At 51.2% G+C, this 17,692-nt stretch overlaps 2 protein-coding genes across 2 annotated transcripts in view; one reads left to right on the top strand and one right to left on the bottom strand.

Moving 5' to 3' along the window:
• The window catches only part of GNAO1 (G protein subunit alpha o1), a 143,384-nt gene extending 136,107 nt beyond the window's left edge, over window positions 1–7,277 (top strand). The window contains exons 7-9 of the mRNA XM_074314863.1: window positions 1,396–1,549; window positions 4,728–4,943; window positions 5,975–7,277. Coding sequence (XP_074170964.1) covers window positions 1,396–1,549; window positions 4,728–4,915 — 342 coding nt within the window. The 3' untranslated portion in view covers window positions 4,916–4,943; window positions 5,975–7,277. The remainder of the gene's footprint in view (window positions 1–1,395; window positions 1,550–4,727; window positions 4,944–5,974) is intronic.
• Window positions 7,278–9,661: 2,384 nt separating this feature from the next.
• The window catches only part of AMFR (autocrine motility factor receptor), a 32,934-nt gene continuing 24,903 nt past the window's right edge, over window positions 9,662–17,692 (bottom strand). Inside the window, exons 11-14 of the mRNA XM_019753901.2 lie at window positions 16,279–16,413; window positions 14,578–14,661; window positions 12,071–12,255; window positions 9,662–11,240 (exon numbers count right to left, since the gene is read on the bottom strand). Coding sequence (XP_019609460.2) covers window positions 11,093–11,240; window positions 12,071–12,255; window positions 14,578–14,661; window positions 16,279–16,413 — 552 coding nt within the window. The 3' untranslated portion in view covers window positions 9,662–11,092. The remainder of the gene's footprint in view (window positions 11,241–12,070; window positions 12,256–14,577; window positions 14,662–16,278; window positions 16,414–17,692) is intronic.

Below are 17,692 nucleotides of genomic sequence, written 5' to 3'. Positions count from 1 at the left end.
AGAGAAGTAGAAACCCATCGCACTGCGTAAGCTCTGGGTCTGGCCCAAAGCCAGGTGCAAGTCTCTGTTCTTCCAGGTCCCAGCTGTGTCACTGCTCAGTGCCCCCTAAGGGTTGATGAGGTTAAATGCACAAAGCAGGGAAGTGCGGGGTGCATGCTGGCCGAGTGGGGTTTGATAACCAGTGGTGGTCACTTCACCATTTTCTTCACCCTCCTTCTGCTCAGATGGAGGAACTGGGCCATGGCACCTGAACACGCAGTTTACTCAGCTCCTACGGCCTGCTCGTCCCCGGGGATGAGTCCATCTCTCAGTGACTAAGGCACAGAGATGCCCACACCAGTTATCTGCTCTTTCTGATTTGGTTCAGTCTTCTGACTTCAGAGGGAGAATGTAGCCTGGAATTACTTCCTGTCTTGACCTGTAGACCTAGGGAGCTGGGTTTGAGATGGACAAGTTCCCAGGGCTCAGACAGTTCTTGGAAAAAATGAACAGCGGTCCCCTCCCTGAGGGAGGTGCATTTCATGAAACCACCTTCCCGTGCAGAAAGGGGTTTATTCACAGGGAGACATGCTCCCGGGCACTGCCAAGAGACATCACCCAACTTCATGTGCCTGGCACCCCACCGTAGGCTCAGTTAGGCCTTGCCCAGGGCAAAAAGGCTGCCCCGTCTGTTCTGATTTATTTTCAGCGCCCATCATATGCATTCATGTGCTAAACGGGCTTCTGTGTAGCGAGCGCTTCGCGGCTGCAGCACGTCAAACTCCCTGCAGGTCAGGCCCAGCCTGTGGGGGCTTTGCCAGTCCCCTCAGCACTTGTGCAGGCAGCATGACAGAAGCTTCTCCCCCGAGGGGCAGCCCCCCAAGGATGCGGTCAGAGCCTGGCATGATTCCTTCAGATTACAGGTGGGGCCTAGAGTCCCTCACTGCTCCCAGACTTCCCCACCCACAGATTGGAAGGGCCGAAGTCCAACTGCTCCAGCAGCCCCCTACTCAAAGCCCCCTACACACACACACACACACACACACACACACACACACACACACGGGCACGCAGGCCTTCCCATGGCTGGGGACTTTGCCACGGGGAGAGCCCACCTCACCCCGTCCTCAGCCTCACCTAGGGAGCAATGGTTGGTCCCCAGTCCAATCTCCGCCATTGGCCCCGAGATGAGGGGTGTAGACTGAATTCCAGAAATGAGAAGCCCTGGGCTGCGTTACAGCTGACATCCAATTCTATCCCTCAGCCTTCAGAGGAGCCACGGGCACAGGAGCCCCTCCTGTGCTGCCCCCGTAGCCCAGGTCCTCTCTCAAACCTAACTCTCTCTTCTCTCTCCCTGTCTCCGTGTCCCCCTCCGGCTGTCTGTCTTGCTCTCTCTCCTCCCGCCTGCGGCCACAGAACCGCATGCACGAGTCCCTCATGCTCTTCGACTCCATCTGTAACAACAAGTTCTTCATCGATACCTCCATCATTCTCTTCCTCAACAAGAAAGATCTCTTTGGTGAGAAGATCAAGAAGTCACCTTTGACCATCTGCTTTCCTGAGTACACAGGTGGGTGTCACGGCGGCCCTGTGCAGGAGGAAGCCGCACCCCTGCCAGGGACCTGCGTCGCCTCCAGAGGCACGAACCAAAGCTGCCTGTGGCTCAGGGAACAGGCTGCCAGGCCAGCCCAGCTGGCGGGCAGGGTGCCACTGCGGGAGTCTGGCCGGGGTGCAGAGGAAAACACCAGGGTGTGACCAGGTTTGGCCCTTCCCAGGACACAGCCCTGGGTGTGGTGGGAAATGGAGCCTCTGATCTATGTTCTGTGACCGGGTGACTCGGGAGTGACATGGAAGAGGAGGCAGGACAGGACCACAGGTTTCCCTTCCCCTTTCACCCTGGTCACCCTGGGTGACTACTGGGTCACGTAGCACCTTGGTCTGCACGGGTGGGCATGCAGCCTGCGAGTGGGGCACCGTGAGCAGCAGCCCTGCCTACGCCCAGCCAGATCCTTCCCCCCCACTCGGCCATCATGCCTGATTTCTCCCCCTCTTCCTCCACCCCTGGTTTTGTGCCCTTATCAACCACTCCAGCTCTCTGCAAGCCCCCCCTTCCCTGCCTGCCTGCTGCCTCTCTTCCACCTCCTCGGGGAATTCTCCTCCCCTCTGGTCCCAGCCCCCCACAGCGGAGCTCCTTTCCGTCTGGGTGGATGGGGTGTCCGGCTGTCCGACTGCTCAGGGAGGAGGCTGCTGTAGACGTGCCCGGCCCTGGGCTGCTGCTAAAGGCTACAGCTGTGCTGGCAGCTGCCAGAGCCCAGCCTTGGTCCCTCTGGGGACTGGGCAGCCGCTAGGGGCCCCTTTGCATGCTGAAAACAGAGACCAGGACCCTGCAACAGAGCAGGATGTGTCATAGCTTGGCTCAGCCAGGAACCCACTCACTCACAGCCCCAGGGAGAGTATGGGCTCAGCTCCTGGGGCTACACAGGTCCCCAAGCCCCCGCCAGATTCCAGAAGAGAAGGCTGCCGGCCCATCAATCATTCTCCACTGCTGAGAAGAGTCAGCCCTCACCCTTGGGTGTGGAAGGGCCCATTGGCTTGTTCTGAGCCCGCCTGTCTCCTCACTGATGTTCCATGCTGTTTGTCAATGGATCCCGGGGTGCACAGAGATGGGGGTGGGGCATGACAGCCAGCAGGAGCCCGGTCTCCAGCAGGCAGGTGGGCCAGGCAGTCTCTGGAGCCAGACCACCTGCAACTTTGGGCAAGCTAATCCCCTGTGCCTCGATTTTCATCTGGGTGCCATAGTAGATACAATAATGCCTACGGCACGGGGTGGCCACACGGATGGGTGGAGAGAACAGAGCCCGGGGCCAGGTCTACCACCACTGTCCATGGCCGAATGAATAATACTCAGAGGATGGAAACCAAGGAAGGGGGAACTGGCCGTGGAGGGGGTGCCCTCTGCAGGGTGGAGCAAGCCCAGGAGATACAGGACAGGCCCCAAAATCCCCGGGCCGAGAAGAGCCCCACTGCGGGCAGAGCTGGGCGGCAGACCTTGCCCAGCCTCAGCAAGGGCCCTGCAGGACCGATACAGCAGGACCAGATGGGTTGTTGTGACCAGGTGGCTCTCAATAACCATAAGCGCTGGCAGGCCCTCTGCGGCCAGTGCTGCCCTCAGGCAGGCTCTTCCTTGTCCCCAGGGAACCGGCCCCACTGGAGCCCAATTTGGGACGGGCCCAGGGAGTATCAGTCTCACTGCTGTGCAGCGCGAGGCCTTGAATGCCTCCCGAGAAAGTGGGTCAGAATGTGGGAAACATCTGAGTTCCCCAGGACCCCCGAGGGGTCCGACACCACGCTGTTGTTGAGTTCAGACACTACCAGGACGGATGACAAATGGTCACCAGTGCCCCATGCAGTGCCAAGGCCTGCGGAGACATGCGGAAGGGGCAGGAGACAGGCAGGGGCCAGGGTGAGGCCTAAGCACCTGCCAGGCTGTTATGGGCGCAGACTCAGCAGACACCCAGGAGGCATTCCCGAGTCCCTCCCAGGCACTTTTCACCTCCATCAGTGCCTTGTCTTGACACCCTCCATACAGAAAGCTTCTTGATGGGGTCCACTCTGGTGCTGGGTCTAGTCTGTGAGCTGCCACTCACTTGGTGGCTACACTGTGGACTCACCGCTCAGTGCACTTCTGCTGTTGGTGCCCGGCCAGTGGGCTGCATGGAGCTGGTTTCCGCCCAGACCCCCACCCGCTTCTCCTGATCCTCTCACATTTGCTGACCTGGCTGCAGAAAGAAGCCTTCCAGCGGCCCGAGCCCCAGCCTCCCCATCTGGCTCACACACAACTGGAGAATGGGGCAGGGCAGGTATTGTCCCACACCCTTAAAATCGGAATGTATCGTTTCCGTGCTGGCCAGATCCTAGTGGCACTGAGGAAAATGGGGCATCTTCCTTTGATGGGTTTTTGGCAATTCTGTGTCGATCCATATTTTGTGGTAACTGAAAGCTGTGTACAGGGCAGAGCCAAAGGGCCTTGCGGGTGCCGCTGATTGGAAAACTGTCCACAGATATCCCCACCAGGACCCAGCCAGGATCAAGGGGATAGCCAAGGAACTGGGGGGGGGGGGATGGAGGGGGAGTGGGGCCCAGTTCGTATTACCCACGCTGCTAATCCCTTAAATTCCCACCCAGGGGATACCAGTGCCCCAAGTCCTGGCCATTCACCCAAGAACTGGGACTGCGTAGGGCCGCTCCCAGCCCTGCCAAGTGGCTTCTCGTTAGAGGGAGCCCCCCGGGAAGGAGAAGTGCAGGTCCAGTTTGCTCTGCGTCCCACCCTCCCGGGAGCTCTTCCTCAGATGTCCCTGTCTTGCTTTATCAGAAGCAGCAGGACTGGTTTAGAGCAGGGTGACAGCTGTGAATGGCAGACCCGGCCTGGCTGCAGGATGCTCACCGAGCGAGCAAAAGGGACCTTCCGTGCTCATTGTCCTCCCAGGGCTCCTGGTCGATCCAGTGTGAAAACAGAGTCAAGGACCTTGAAAAGTCAGAAGGCAGCCAAATGCTAAACCGTGTGGGGTTTTTGATGGAAAATGCAACTACGCCTTGGAGGAGGAGAGCCTGACTGTGGCCCCCTCTGCTCCCGGCATGTCTCATCTGCGTCCCGGAACACACCACAGCCCCGTCTCACCTTGCTCTCCCCAAGCCGCGCCATCCGGCTCTCACCTGGGTCTCTCCTCTCTCCTTCTGTGTCGTTACAGGCCCCAACACCTATGAAGATGCAGCCGCCTACATCCAAGCACAATTTGAAAGCAAAAACCGCTCACCCAACAAAGAAATCTATTGTCACATGACTTGTGCCACAGACACGAATAACATCCAGGTGGTATTCGACGCGGTCACCGACATCATCATTGCCAACAACCTGCGGGGCTGCGGCTTGTACTGACGTCTTGTCGCGTGCAGCACCCTATTTGGTAATGATTCCAGCACTCACAGCAAAGCGTGTACACACACACACACACACACACACACACACACACACCAACAAATGCAAGTTGGTAAATAAACTTTAAAAAGGCATAACAAAACCTTATATATATATACAAATCTATATTAAAAAATTCTTTTTAGTTTGTACTAGAGAGCTTGGGACAGAACTGACCACCACCCCATAGATCAAGGTTTTCCTGGGACAGCACATGAGCACGTGTGTGCACGTATGTACACACACACACACACGTTGTGATGGGAGTCCTAATTTGGGAGACCATCCTTTTAAGAACAGCCACGTGATTTTACTGAGACCCACCTCTGAGCAGGGGGGCAGGGGGCAAAGAAAGGCCTGGCATTGGTCCAGCCTGTCTCTGCTTCTACCACTGAGGCAGCGTATGCTCGGTTCTGTCCTGCTCTGTGCATATTCCAAAACCCTTTAATAAATGGCCAACATCCTATATATCTCCCTGCCCTATACCCCGAAAAAACAACAGAAAAATGAAGGACGCTACTCTTTTGGGTGGTGGTGGTTGCTAATTTCAAGAATTTAGAAGAATCATTGCTCCGACCAATCCACTGTCTCCTGAGTTTTCTTTATTCATGTCAACAAGGCAAGAGTCGGAAAAGGGAGACTTGGTCTGCTTTCTGAAAGCAGCGAGCAGAGGGCACATGCAGAGGGGACATGCAGACCAGGGCTCAAATCCACCTGTGAAGTGAAGCCCCTACCTCCAGGAGGGCACCAGGGAAGGGGAGAGATGGAGAGAAGGGGACAGGAGTGGCCACGGGAGGGCTGGTTCTGCAGACCTGACATGGTCAGGAGCTCACGGATGAGGCCTCCCAGTGGCCTGGGCTGGGCTTCCCTTGGGGACCCAAGCCTTCCTATGATGCTGCCCCGTCTCACCTCACCCCGACATGATGGAAAATATGCTAGGGTTTGTTGGTTGGTTGGTTGGCTGGTTTTTAAACTCAAAGAAACTGGTCAGACTGGACCCCCTTATCTCTCTCTCTACAGACTGCTTCACGGACTCTTTGCTGTTGACGTTGACCTCCTGGTAGCATGACCTTTTGGCCTTTGTAAGACACACAGCCTTTCTGTATCAATCCCCTGTCTAACCTATGACCCCAGAGTGACTGACGGCTGTGTATTTCTGTAGAATGCTGTAGAATCCGGTTTTAGTTGAGTCTTCACATTTAGGATTTGAAAGGAAAAAAAGAACATTTCTCATGTGCTTTGTAGCTTAAAAAAAGGAAAATGGAAAACTCACCATTACATCCATATTGTTTTTTGGAATAAAGAAACATATATCTGCACCTGTGCCCTTCCTCCCCCACCTGTGGCAGGGCCCCCAGCACCCCTGCAGGTGCCAGGTCTGTCTGCGCCCAGTTCCCAGATGTGCTCAGGCTGGCCATGCTTTCCAGAACATTGTGGGGTACTTCTGTGCCCCACGCCACTCATACCTCCTGCCCCACCCCAACCACTCCAACCACACACTCATTCCAGGTTTATATAGAAAAAGCACAGCTCTCACTGGCCCGTAGCTGCCAAAAAGAATACCAATCATATGTATAAATGAGCCCTATAGAAAACAAGTTTCCTGCCAACCCCCCGTCTACAGAATCCCTTTATAATTTCTTTTCAACTGTTTAGTTTTTGTTTAATTTGTGTGCTGATGAGCACTGTGTACTGCATACCAGATCAGCTTTCCTAGTCTTTGGGAATCGGGGTTGTGGTTTTTTCCTTTGACCGTTTTGCTTCTCAGTCTCTCAGATGGATGCCCCCTCTGTGTGTGTGAGCCCTCTCCACCTTTTCCTTTGTTTCAGTGACCTGTGTTCGCTCTTTCTCATGTGGGGATATTTGTGCTGCAGACAAAAAGAACAAAAAAATTTTTTAAATACCACAAGATGGAAAAAAAGAAAACCACAAAAAAAATTAAAAAAAAAAAAAAGATGGAATGTAGTGTTTACATGAAAGCCAGTTTTCATGACCAGTCCTATGTCATTTCTACTTTGACTCGTATCCAAACCCCAAACCTCTTCACGGTTTCACTTTTAAGACTTAATATTTGCTGAAGAAGACCAAGTCACAGCCATTTCAGATAAAGAGGAGGCAAAAAGACAAAACACACAAAAAAATTAAAAATACAGAAAAAAAAAACTTGAAAAATAGGAAAAAAGAAAAAAAAAAAGCCCACGGGTCTTTCTAAGCCTTTCTATTCCCAATCGGTGAGGTTTCTGTGGTATCTTACACACACTGCCAGTCTACTTCTCTAATGGAAAATTCATGTGTAGCTCAATAAAGAGAATGTTTGTCTGTATTCCTGAGTCTCTCACCCTTGGGCTTCGTTCTGACAGGAAAGGGAAAGAGGGATTTGGGCCACAGACATTGGGAGGCTGGTGACAGGGCTGTAGGTGCCATAGAAAGAATCCCCCGCAGGACCTCTCCATGTCCCCTCTCGTTGCTGCCATCTAGGGGACCAGAGGAGCAAGGAGGGCAGAGGAAAGGAACAGCCTGCCCGCAGATGCCCTCTTCCTCCCTGGTTGCTTGTTTTTAAGGGTAGGGTGGAACTGAGGATTGGAAAGGCAAAAAATAAAGGGAGGGTGGGTAATCCCAAATGTCCTGATAATACTGTTTCTTCTGTTCCCTGTGGTTCCACCCCAGTAGAACAGGTAGCCCCAAGAACGAGGCCAAATTGCCTGGGCCCTCTGCACCCAAGGGGTCACACCTATTCACTTGAACATCTTTGAAAGCCTCCGCTCCTGCACCTGGATGCCAGGCAGGCCCTGCAGGCGGAACGAACACACAGGGTTAACGGAGAGCAGCGTGGCCTGGCACACGGAGTCCGATTCTTGTCTCTGCCAGGGTGCAGGTCTCACTGTGTGCCCCCTAGGTTGCCAGGTTTTTCTGTAATAACTAGCAATCGGTTGAGACTGTGGCCTGGAGGGAACACAGCCCACCCAAGTCCTTGCATTGTGTCCATGGACCGCATATCGGCCACATAGTCAAGTGCTACCTCGTGCCATCCAGGGAGACGAGAGGGCCTCGGAGGTCAGCTCGCGGGCATCCTCTCCACACCCCAACAGATGGGAATGAGCAGCCCAGGAAGACCTCCCCTTGGCAATTCCAGTGGTCATTTGAGTCTAGTGGGGATGGGGTGGGGGTAATGATACTGCTGCAGAGACCACAGGATAACGAGACTAGCTCCCTCCTGTTATAAAGACCTAACTGACTGGGGCATCCCTGGAACCTCCCCAGCCAGGACAAGCCCGCTAGCCGGCCAAGCCGCACCTCAGTGCTTTTCCCAACAGCTCCGCTCGCCCCACCTTCTCTGCAGTGGGAGGTTCATTACCACCTGTTCATGGGAAGGTTACACTCCTGGCCACAGCTTGACTTCAGGCCGGTCTGGGGGGCAAACCAGCAGGCAGATGCAAGGCTAAAGGATGCCCTGACTGTCGACATACAGCACACCTGAAATTGACTACAAATGAGCCATATTCTAGCAGGTTCTTTCCCAACTTTCAAATGAGTGTTGCAGATCAAACCAACAGAACTTTCTTTGCCTTATCTTCCTTAAAATTCAAGTTAGGAAGCATTGTTTTGGGAAAGGACGCAGGGAGAGACCAATTCGATTAGAACGAGGAGGAAGGGGCAGAACTCATGTTATCACGGTTTCTGAAAGCCCCACAGGTGACTCTAATGAAACACTTCTAACCTAACAGAAAGCAAGGTGGTGAGATGGAGGGAGGCGTCCAGATGGAGGGCCTTCAACCCCATGACAAGCTCCTGGGCTAGGCTCCTTTCGCCTGCTGCGGCCTGCTTCAGCATAGCTCTCAGCTTCCTTCCCCGGAGTGGGGAAAGTCACACCCAGAGAGGACCATGGGCTAAAGATTAAACAGCATGTGTCTACACAGCTCAAGTGGGAAATCAGGTCCAAGCGAACAGCAGGCAACCTAAGATTTCTACCAACACAAGGCAATGATGGACCATCATTCTCTACGGTACGTAAAAGCCTCAAAATTGGGGGGTGAAAACAAACTCTGGAGAACCCAAGATGTCAACAAAACAGGGCCGATAAGAAAATGGAGTGACATAGACCACTTCCAAGAAGGCAACTCAACCACCATTCCACAGAGCGCCTGGCCACTGCTTGTTCTCCGTTTACAAACCTGACCCAGCGGCATGGCCTCAGCTCTGGGCTACAGGCGCTGAGAACAGGAACAGGTTCCCTGGCCCTGGAGACAAGACAGTGAAAGCGGTCATGAGCTAGGGACCCATCCCGTGTTGGGACACTGGTCTACTCCCACCACTGCCCTTAGCATCTGTCCCAGATGCCCACACGAAGTGACAAAAGCCACGAGAAGACAGGGCCCAGAATATTTAACTATCCAGGTGCAAAATCTAACAGTGAATTTAGGAGTTCTCTTCTTGGTCATCGTGAGGCGTGTCTCCACCTTGGTCACTGTCATACTGCTCTATTCCAATATCTCAAGACCTTCTAAAATTGACTGCAAATAATTGTCTCTTTTCACACGTCTGAAACATAAGAATATATGGAATAGTGTCATCTTTACTGTGTACAATATGCAAGTATAAGGATGGAAAAAAAACCATCACCCAAAATGGTACACACATCAAAATGGGATCGAACATTGGCACCTCTGAAAAAGCTGCCTTAGCTTCCAACCACACACAACACACCAGAAGAGTTTGCTTTTTATTATTATTACTATTTTACAATAAAAACAAATACCTATGCTCTGAGCAAAACAAAACACATTTTTTTAAAAAATCACAGAAATTTACTAACAGCATTTCAAGGTAAGGCTTTTGAAAGACTTATTGAAATAAATTATCTTGGCCTAAACATTTACTTATCACTTTTTTCAATTACTTTTTAACATTCTAAAAACTTTCAGTTATGTAAAATACATTTAACTTTGCCAATTTTAGATAATACTGGATTCTCCCCAAAAGGACTACGATAAAATTATGCTTTGAAACATTTAAAAAAAAAAAAAAAAAACTTAATCCAACAGGACATAAAAAACTGAACTATGAACCTACGATTGCGTGTTTCAAATCCTTAAAGTTAAATGTGTGAAGAATTTGAAAAGGGTCAGGCCCTGGGTCTATTCCAAGGCAGGTGGACTCAACATCTTAACCTTTCTATGTTTAATTAAACCAACAAGAACAAAGTTATGAAAATGAAGGGCTCCAGGGAAGATACAAAAGATACCTTTTGTTTCTTCAATAAAGTCCTCCAAAATTTCCTCTCCCATCTTATAAGGCCCACGTTTTCTCTAAGGACCAAGCTCACAGCCTTTGGGATTGCCTAATTTACCTGACCACGGAATTCAAACCAGAAACCAAAGCTGGCTGCTCAACCCTCTCAGTGCTGATCTCCCCCCATGTCCAGGGGGTCACGAAATGCTGAGAGAACAGACATTACAGGGTAAACCCGTGAGATGCAGGAGCACCGCGTTAACAGATATAAAGCCAGCTCTGATAAGTCCCAGATGGACCGGGACACAATCGGTCACCTGCTCACACTCTACAGCCCCGGACCGCTCCAGGTAACAAACCGAGTTGTTTTCCAAGACGCCTTGCGGCCCAGCCGGCCCGGAGCCCATGGGTCCGGCCTCACAGTCAGAACAGCAGTTTGACAAGAGACACTGTCCAATGGTGTGGAGTCAGGCTCCTGCTGGACGTCTCCAAGCTGCTCTCTATGAATCCTGCTTCCTCCCCCATCACTTCCTGCAGGACTTGGAGCTAAGACACCAGCATTTGTTGGGACTTAAGTATAAAGCAATAATCGAAGCTGCTGGCTTCAGGGCCTTCTGGCTGCCCACTTCCTCTTGACCTTCCCCCACCCTAGGAAGTCTGGTCAATGCCAGAAGAGATCATGCCTAGAGTTAAAATGTGCACTGTTTCTAAAGGGAAAAGAAGTGTCACATAGAAAGTATTACAAAAAAAGATTAAATTTGTCAGCTGTCCAAACACTATTAAGACCACATGCTTTATACAGCGGCAATGCAGTCAGGCCCACTTCTCACACAGCAGGCGGAATGGGGCCGGGCCTCTTCAGGGGGGCACACGCTTCGCTCCGGAGGCGCTGAGGAAGGCCAGGAAGCGCTAGGAGGTCTGCTGCTTCTGGAGTCTCCGTTCAGCAGCCGCAGCCAGCATCCTTCGACGCAGGGTCATGGGGTCAGAGGCCGTTCCTTCTGAGGGGAGGCAGCTCTCTGAGGCTGAGTCATCTTCTGAAGTTCTGTTCAAGAAACGCCTTGAACAAAAACCCAAAGGATTTACATGAGAGATAAGAGAAGTTCTGGAACACATACATACAGAAACATACAGTATATGTTTCTTTTTAATCTCCCCATATTCCAGGCACCTCATGAAGCGGTCACCGAGCACCATCCCATCGCTAAACAGAGCAGCGAACGTTCTCTGTACCAGGGAGGCTTGTCACATGGCTGTTCAGCTCCTCCCTCTGTGCTGGCCGTCCCCTCCCTGCATGGCCACGCAGCACAAAGTCCCCACTCACAAGGCAGGCCGTATAAACACAACACTGGCCCTGTTCCCAAGAGTTTAAATAAAAAGCCCCTGCCCATCCACAGGGACACTCCATGTTCCGGGGGTTTGTGGCACACAGATGCACAGGCTGCGCTCCCAACGCTGGGCTGCCAGGCGGAGTGGCCAAGTGGCAGGGCTTGGGGGCTGGACTTCTCTAGGCCTCAGTTTCTTCGGTTTTAAGTCTGTCAAATGGGTATATTTACAGTGCTCCCGCTTAGAGGTGTCAAGAGAATTAGAATAATTAACATAAAGGCCTCGGAACACGCTGGCACGAGGGCTGTCCATGCACGTGTGGCTGAAGATGCCCACAGAAGACGGGCGACAGTACCAGCCACCAGGAACTCCTAGCTGGGCCCAGTATTACCAGATGCTCTGCTTTTTCAAGAGAGGTTTGAAATCAACTTTCAGGTGAAAGGAATTGTTTTTCAATGTTGGCATCTGTATAAAGACGTGCTGTGGCCTGACATGACAAGGGCCTCCAGACCCCTGGGTTCTGACCTGAGACTTATGCCAACACGGTTTGCAGAACCAACTTACTTCCGAGCTTGCTGCAGGAGGTCGTCCTTGCGCTGGACTAACATGCGCTGTCTCTCATCGGCGGACTTGGAGAAGCGGCTCCCCCGAGCCTCAAAGTCTCCCCCCTCACTGGGCTCCGCCTCCAGCTCGCTGAAGTCCAGAGCCTCTTCCAGCCGAGGGCTGACGTCCAGAGGCACACGCTCAGTCTGGACACGGAGGAAGCAGGGGCCACGTGAGCACAGGCTGCCCTCCTGGGCAGAGTCCGCCTGGCCTGAGTGCCCCAACCAGCCAGTGTTCTTCTGGTCCCAAAGAGAGGCCTGCTGCCAGGCAGGGACCCACGAGCGCATGTGTAATGGCAGAAGTGGGTCCTGGCGGGCAGGCCGCCACACTGGGCTTGGGCACCACTAAGAACAGAACCCGGCTGACACTAGATGTTCAATGTCAGTAGAATAGGTAAATGATTACCAGTCCAAAAAACACAAGCACCCCAAGACTGAACTCTTAGAAAATAATAAAGTTAACCGCTAGTTTATATTCTGGGAATTTTCGGTGCAATTCTACTAAGTGCTCTAAAATTTAAACAAGTCTTATCACATTTACCACATAAATTTGATATCCTCACCTGACTCTGAAAACAGTCAAGCAGATAAAAAAGGCAAATGCTAAGGATCCTTTTTAAAATACATATAAGATCATGTGGTTCCTTGTGTAACAGGTTATTAAATGGGATTATTTCCATTTTGGCTGAAGCTCAAAGGCCAACACAATGCCCAGGGGCCCCACTTGCTTAGGCAGATGCCCAACCATCTGTGCTCGTGCCACCAAGCAGAGCCAGCTGGCCAGGTCAGCACAGCGCTACGCAATAGCAGAGTTCAGGTAGAAAAGGCTGAGAGAAAGGCCTGTTTTTAGGGGTTCCTGGTGTACGGCACCTTTCCATCATCCCCCCTCATCACCTCCTCCTCCCTGCAGCCAAGCAGGTGAGGGGACTTCAAGAGAACCATGTGGCCTCTGACTCATAGTCCCTGAAGGCTGGGGAACACGGGAACTGGTGACTAACACACACCTAAGAAATCTAAGAGAAAGAAACTGGCTTGTAGCAGATTTACAAAAGGCTGCAACGAGAGCAAGTTGGACTCCACTGACTGTGAGACACGGCCGTGTGTGTCCTGGGGAGCAGGCCTGGGTCCGACTGGAGGGAACCGGCCCGAGGCTGCTGAAACAGACTCTGCCCAAGAAACCACTTGGAGGGGGATGTGCCCCCCATGAAGGTAGGGGTGGTCACAAATAGCCAGTCTGAGTTCAAAAGAAGTGTAGTCGAGAATTCTGGTGTTAGATGGGCAAGATCTCTAAGATGACAAGTGTAAAACACACAGGTGTGTACACAGACATACGCACGCACACACTCCCTGGGGTCACATGGCCCATCCTAACCCTCTCTCTTCCTAAGGCTGACCCTACCAGAGGCTGAGAACAGGTGGTGAGTGGAGGAGGAGATGGAGGAAGGAAACAGAAGCCCCCCTCAGGTTGATGCAGGCTGAGCTGGTGCCGGGAGAGACTGAATTAAGTGATGAGCAGAGCTGAGGTAATGACTGCGCTAAATTGAGGTTTTTATTAACTGACTATCATCCAAGGACTTTTTATTTCCTGAGAACGCCAAAAATGTTATATAGCAAGCTTCCTTGTCAAACAAGTACTTTCCCTCCACTATGTTAGAAAAACAACCAGAACAATTCAGGACTCTTCATACTAACTCTAAAAACAGGGCTGCGGGAAGCAAGATAGGAATCACACGTGCTATACCCACCGATGCCCCCAAGCCAGTCTGGCACTCAAACCTAAGCTAAGCCAGCTTTGCAAAACACTGGAAATGCAGACAGGAACCTATCTTCAGAAGCCAAGCACCATTTTACAAACGCTCCACCCAATTATGAACCTGGATATGAAAAACTGAAGTCAGCAACAGAATTACAAAAGTCTGAGGCATTTTTACTGTTTCCCAAGTCACACAAAGTAGATATCCAGGCAGATCTGGTTCCCAAGACAACTACACTTCTCCCACCCCCTCACCCACTCAGGTGTCTTGTTTTTGTGAAATGCGTGGAAACACCTGGAAATGCCAAGTGGGACAGGTGAAATGGGGGGAGGATAACTACAGTTTCTGCTCTAGAGAGCTGAGCCCCCGTCAGTGCCCGTCTGGGGAGCACGAATCCAGTCACCCTGTGTCCTATGGCCAGCTTCACTCAGCCCTTCCTCATGCTACCACTTAAGCTCAAGGTGGCAGGGCTGGCCCAGGGAAGCATGACCCCTTTCTGCTCCAGGTCCGGAAGGCAATCCCCAGGGAGTGGGCTGCAGGCCCTGGGTGGAAATGCAGGCCACGCCATGGGCACAGTTTGGTGTGTTCACCTGCAGTATCGAGGCACCTATGGCATCCAGCCTTCTTGTACACTCTTGCCCTGGGCCCCACAAACGTCAGAGCCAGGACTGCAGCTACTGCCAGGTACCGCACTGTTCTGGCAGGCCGACCTTACCTGAGCAGAAGTCTCTCCCTCCTCCTGCTCGCCGTTTGGCCTTTCCACAGGACTATTCAGTGCAGGTCTAATGCTCTCTGACCGCTGAAAGAGAAACAGCACCACTCAGCACCGGGCCGTCCCGGCCGCGCAGGACAGGTACAGAGAAATCTGGGTTTGCAAAGGGGCAGCGGCCCCCGCCATCTGCGCCAACGGGCCTATAGCACCAAGGAGATGGAAGTGCTGCTCAGATGACCGCAAGCAACGGACCCTAAGTCTGAGTCATCCCCTGGCTCCACACTTACTTTCCCTTTAAATAACAGTAACTGCACAACGTGACAAAATGACAACAGCACATAACACCGACTGAACACTTTGTGGAAAACCCCTGATGTACCATCTCCCTTATCTTAACATCCTACAGAACAGGGCCTGTTGTTCTTCTCACGTTCGGCTGCCCTGAGATCTGGCCAACGCTGCAGCCACTCTGGGCCCTGCTCACATCCCCGTAGGTCTTGGCCCCGCAGTGCCGGCTACCAGTTTCTGCATTTCATGGCCTGAGGACTCACTCCGGCTGCACGAGGGGACTTTGTGCCCCAGAAGGAGCCCTCCACCTACCATTTACGAGACATGGTGTATAAACACTCAGCTCCTCAGTTCTCAGGAGGCACGATCGTGCTGGGCGGGATCTCAGAGGGCCCCAGGGGATCGAGCCCCCGTCACCCCGACTGTAACCCACTGCCTAACAAACCCTTTACTAGCCGCCTCCCTTCTCCATCTCACAGCCTCACCAGCTGCCGGCGTTTCCTGGAACGCTTCCCGTATTAACTACTGGCATGGGAATCCTTGTCTCAGGGTCAGCTGCAGGGGAAATCCAAAGCCAACAGCCAGGTCAAACAGGTAAGGGCTGGTGAGTCACAGCTAACATCCCAGCCCACTTAACTCCAAAGTCCACACTACTCCCTCTTCACGGATTCTCAAGTTTTAGGACTTTAGTAACAGATTTCCAGGTTTTCATATACTGAAGCTGAATAATCTCTTGGTAGACAAATCCCCAGTCCTGCCAGAAAGCTTCTCTAAAATGTTAATACTTGTAGTTCCCATCAAAGCGGTTACACATGATGGGCCAGGACACCTGCCTGACCTTTTTAAAAAGTCCAAAGCAGAAGCCTCACATGGCTATTATACCTAACGGAAAACCACGTCATGTGCAAATCCACCCAGGGACAGATGGCCTTGTCTCCTAGAGCCAGTGGTTGGCAAACTACAGTCCGTGAGCCACATTTACCCCTCCCTCTACGTGTATCACTCATGTTTTACTGGAACACAAGTACATTCATTTACATACTGTCCACGCCTGCTTTTGTGCGATAGCAGAGGTGAGAAGTTACAACAGAGGCTGCATGGCTCGAAAGGCTAAAATAGTTCCACCTGCCCTTCACAGCTAAAAGGAACCAATACTATGACCTCTTGAACTGGCAAGAGTAGGCTGGCTGCAGTGCATATCTGGAAAAAAAATGACCCAAATACATTTGTTCTTGTCTTAATCCAAGCCTTTTTGGTGGGTCAGTTCTCAGTCATAATTTGGAAAGTTGGGGAAATTACAGAAACCCTTCATCAAACCATAAATAATATTCAGTTATGAAAGTAACTAAAAACGTCTAAAGAATTAAATCTTTGTGAAGACAGAATCCATTTGTCCTGTTTAAAACCCCAGCTTACCTGTGTGGGAAAAGGTACTTGAATCCGTCCTTCTAAAATGTTGTCTGTTGTTATTTCAACTGAGCGTGTCAGCTGGAGGTCCTGCAGCACGAGGTGGTATGGAACCTGGGGGAACATTTCTTGAATCTGATGGGCCTATCAGAATACAAATACAAAAGGCCACAGGAACGGTCACTCTCAACAGCTGCTCAGTGAGGTCATGGTTATGGCAGGCTCTGGGCACTGCACTTGGCATTCTGCCTTGAAAACAAAGGTAAGGGGCCACTTCTAGTCTGCGGATCACCATCAAACTATACTCCCTTTAATATTTTTCCAGGATGCCACACAGATAACTTGAGACAACAACAGCTTCAAAATAAAAACAGCACAGAAATCCAGCTGTATCCCAAAACGGGCTCAACTAGAATATTCTCTTTTTTAAAAGTGAGCATTTTAAAGCTTAGTAGAACTCGGGTATAAAAATGTGTTCTTATAATTCCAAAAAGGAATAAATGTCTGATATATACCACATGTATGAAATTCAATGTATTCTGTCACGTATAAGAAGCCCGACTCAAAAGGCTACGTAGTGTATTCCATTTATGTGACATTCTGGAATACGCGAAATTATAGGAACAGAAAACTGATTAAGTGGTTACCAGAGGCTGGGGGTTAGGGAGAAAAAGTGATTACAAAGGGGCGCAATGGAATTTGGGGGGAGGGGAAATGGAACTGTTCTGTATCTGGGTTCTGACGGTGGTCACACAACTGCATGAGTTTGAGAAAACTCATAGAACTGGATACTAAAAAGGGTCAATTTACTCTATGTAAGTTACACCTCAATTTGAAAAGGAAAGATTACATGTAAAGAATGTGAATTCCTAATATTGCTCTGGAGCTGCAGTTTTCAAAGTGAACTCTAGAAATGTCTCCGAGTCCACTTCAGCGGGGCCCTAGGGTGGGCATGTGCATGGAAGGGGAACAGGCACGGGTCTCAGCAAACTCCCACTCACACTGCCATCGAAGAGGCTCCAGAGTTTGTTTTTCATATACGGCTATTTATTTTACAGTGCTTATGTGTAAGGCTTTATTTGCAGAAAAGTCCCAATGATCAAAAGAAAAAAAGAAAGAGGAGGAAAACCAAAATTACTTTAGGGACACAATCAAGTCTGCTATTGGGACAATGGCTCCTAAGGAACATGTCCTTATAAGTGACAGAGAGGAGGACGAATCTCACTGTCAGGGCGCTGACAGCAAAGACCAGGGTGAGACTTGCACAAAGCTTTGCTTAGAGTCATTGCTGTGGAGGGAGAGAGCAAGACAAGCAGTGCACAGCGGAAGCACCTGGGATCTCTGGGTCCTGGGATCCCGTATTGTTGATCTGATTATTTTTTTCTGGGTCCAATCAAACCTCGCTGGAGAAGAGTCCATAAAA

Source organism: Rhinolophus sinicus, linkage group LG11 (assembly GCF_036562045.2).
Source record: "Rhinolophus sinicus isolate RSC01 linkage group LG11, ASM3656204v1, whole genome shotgun sequence".
In the NCBI taxonomy this organism is placed as follows: domain Eukaryota; kingdom Metazoa; phylum Chordata; class Mammalia; order Chiroptera; family Rhinolophidae; genus Rhinolophus; species Rhinolophus sinicus.
Note: the sequence above shows the minus strand (reverse complement) of the source record. Positions and strands in the feature narration are given on the sequence as shown.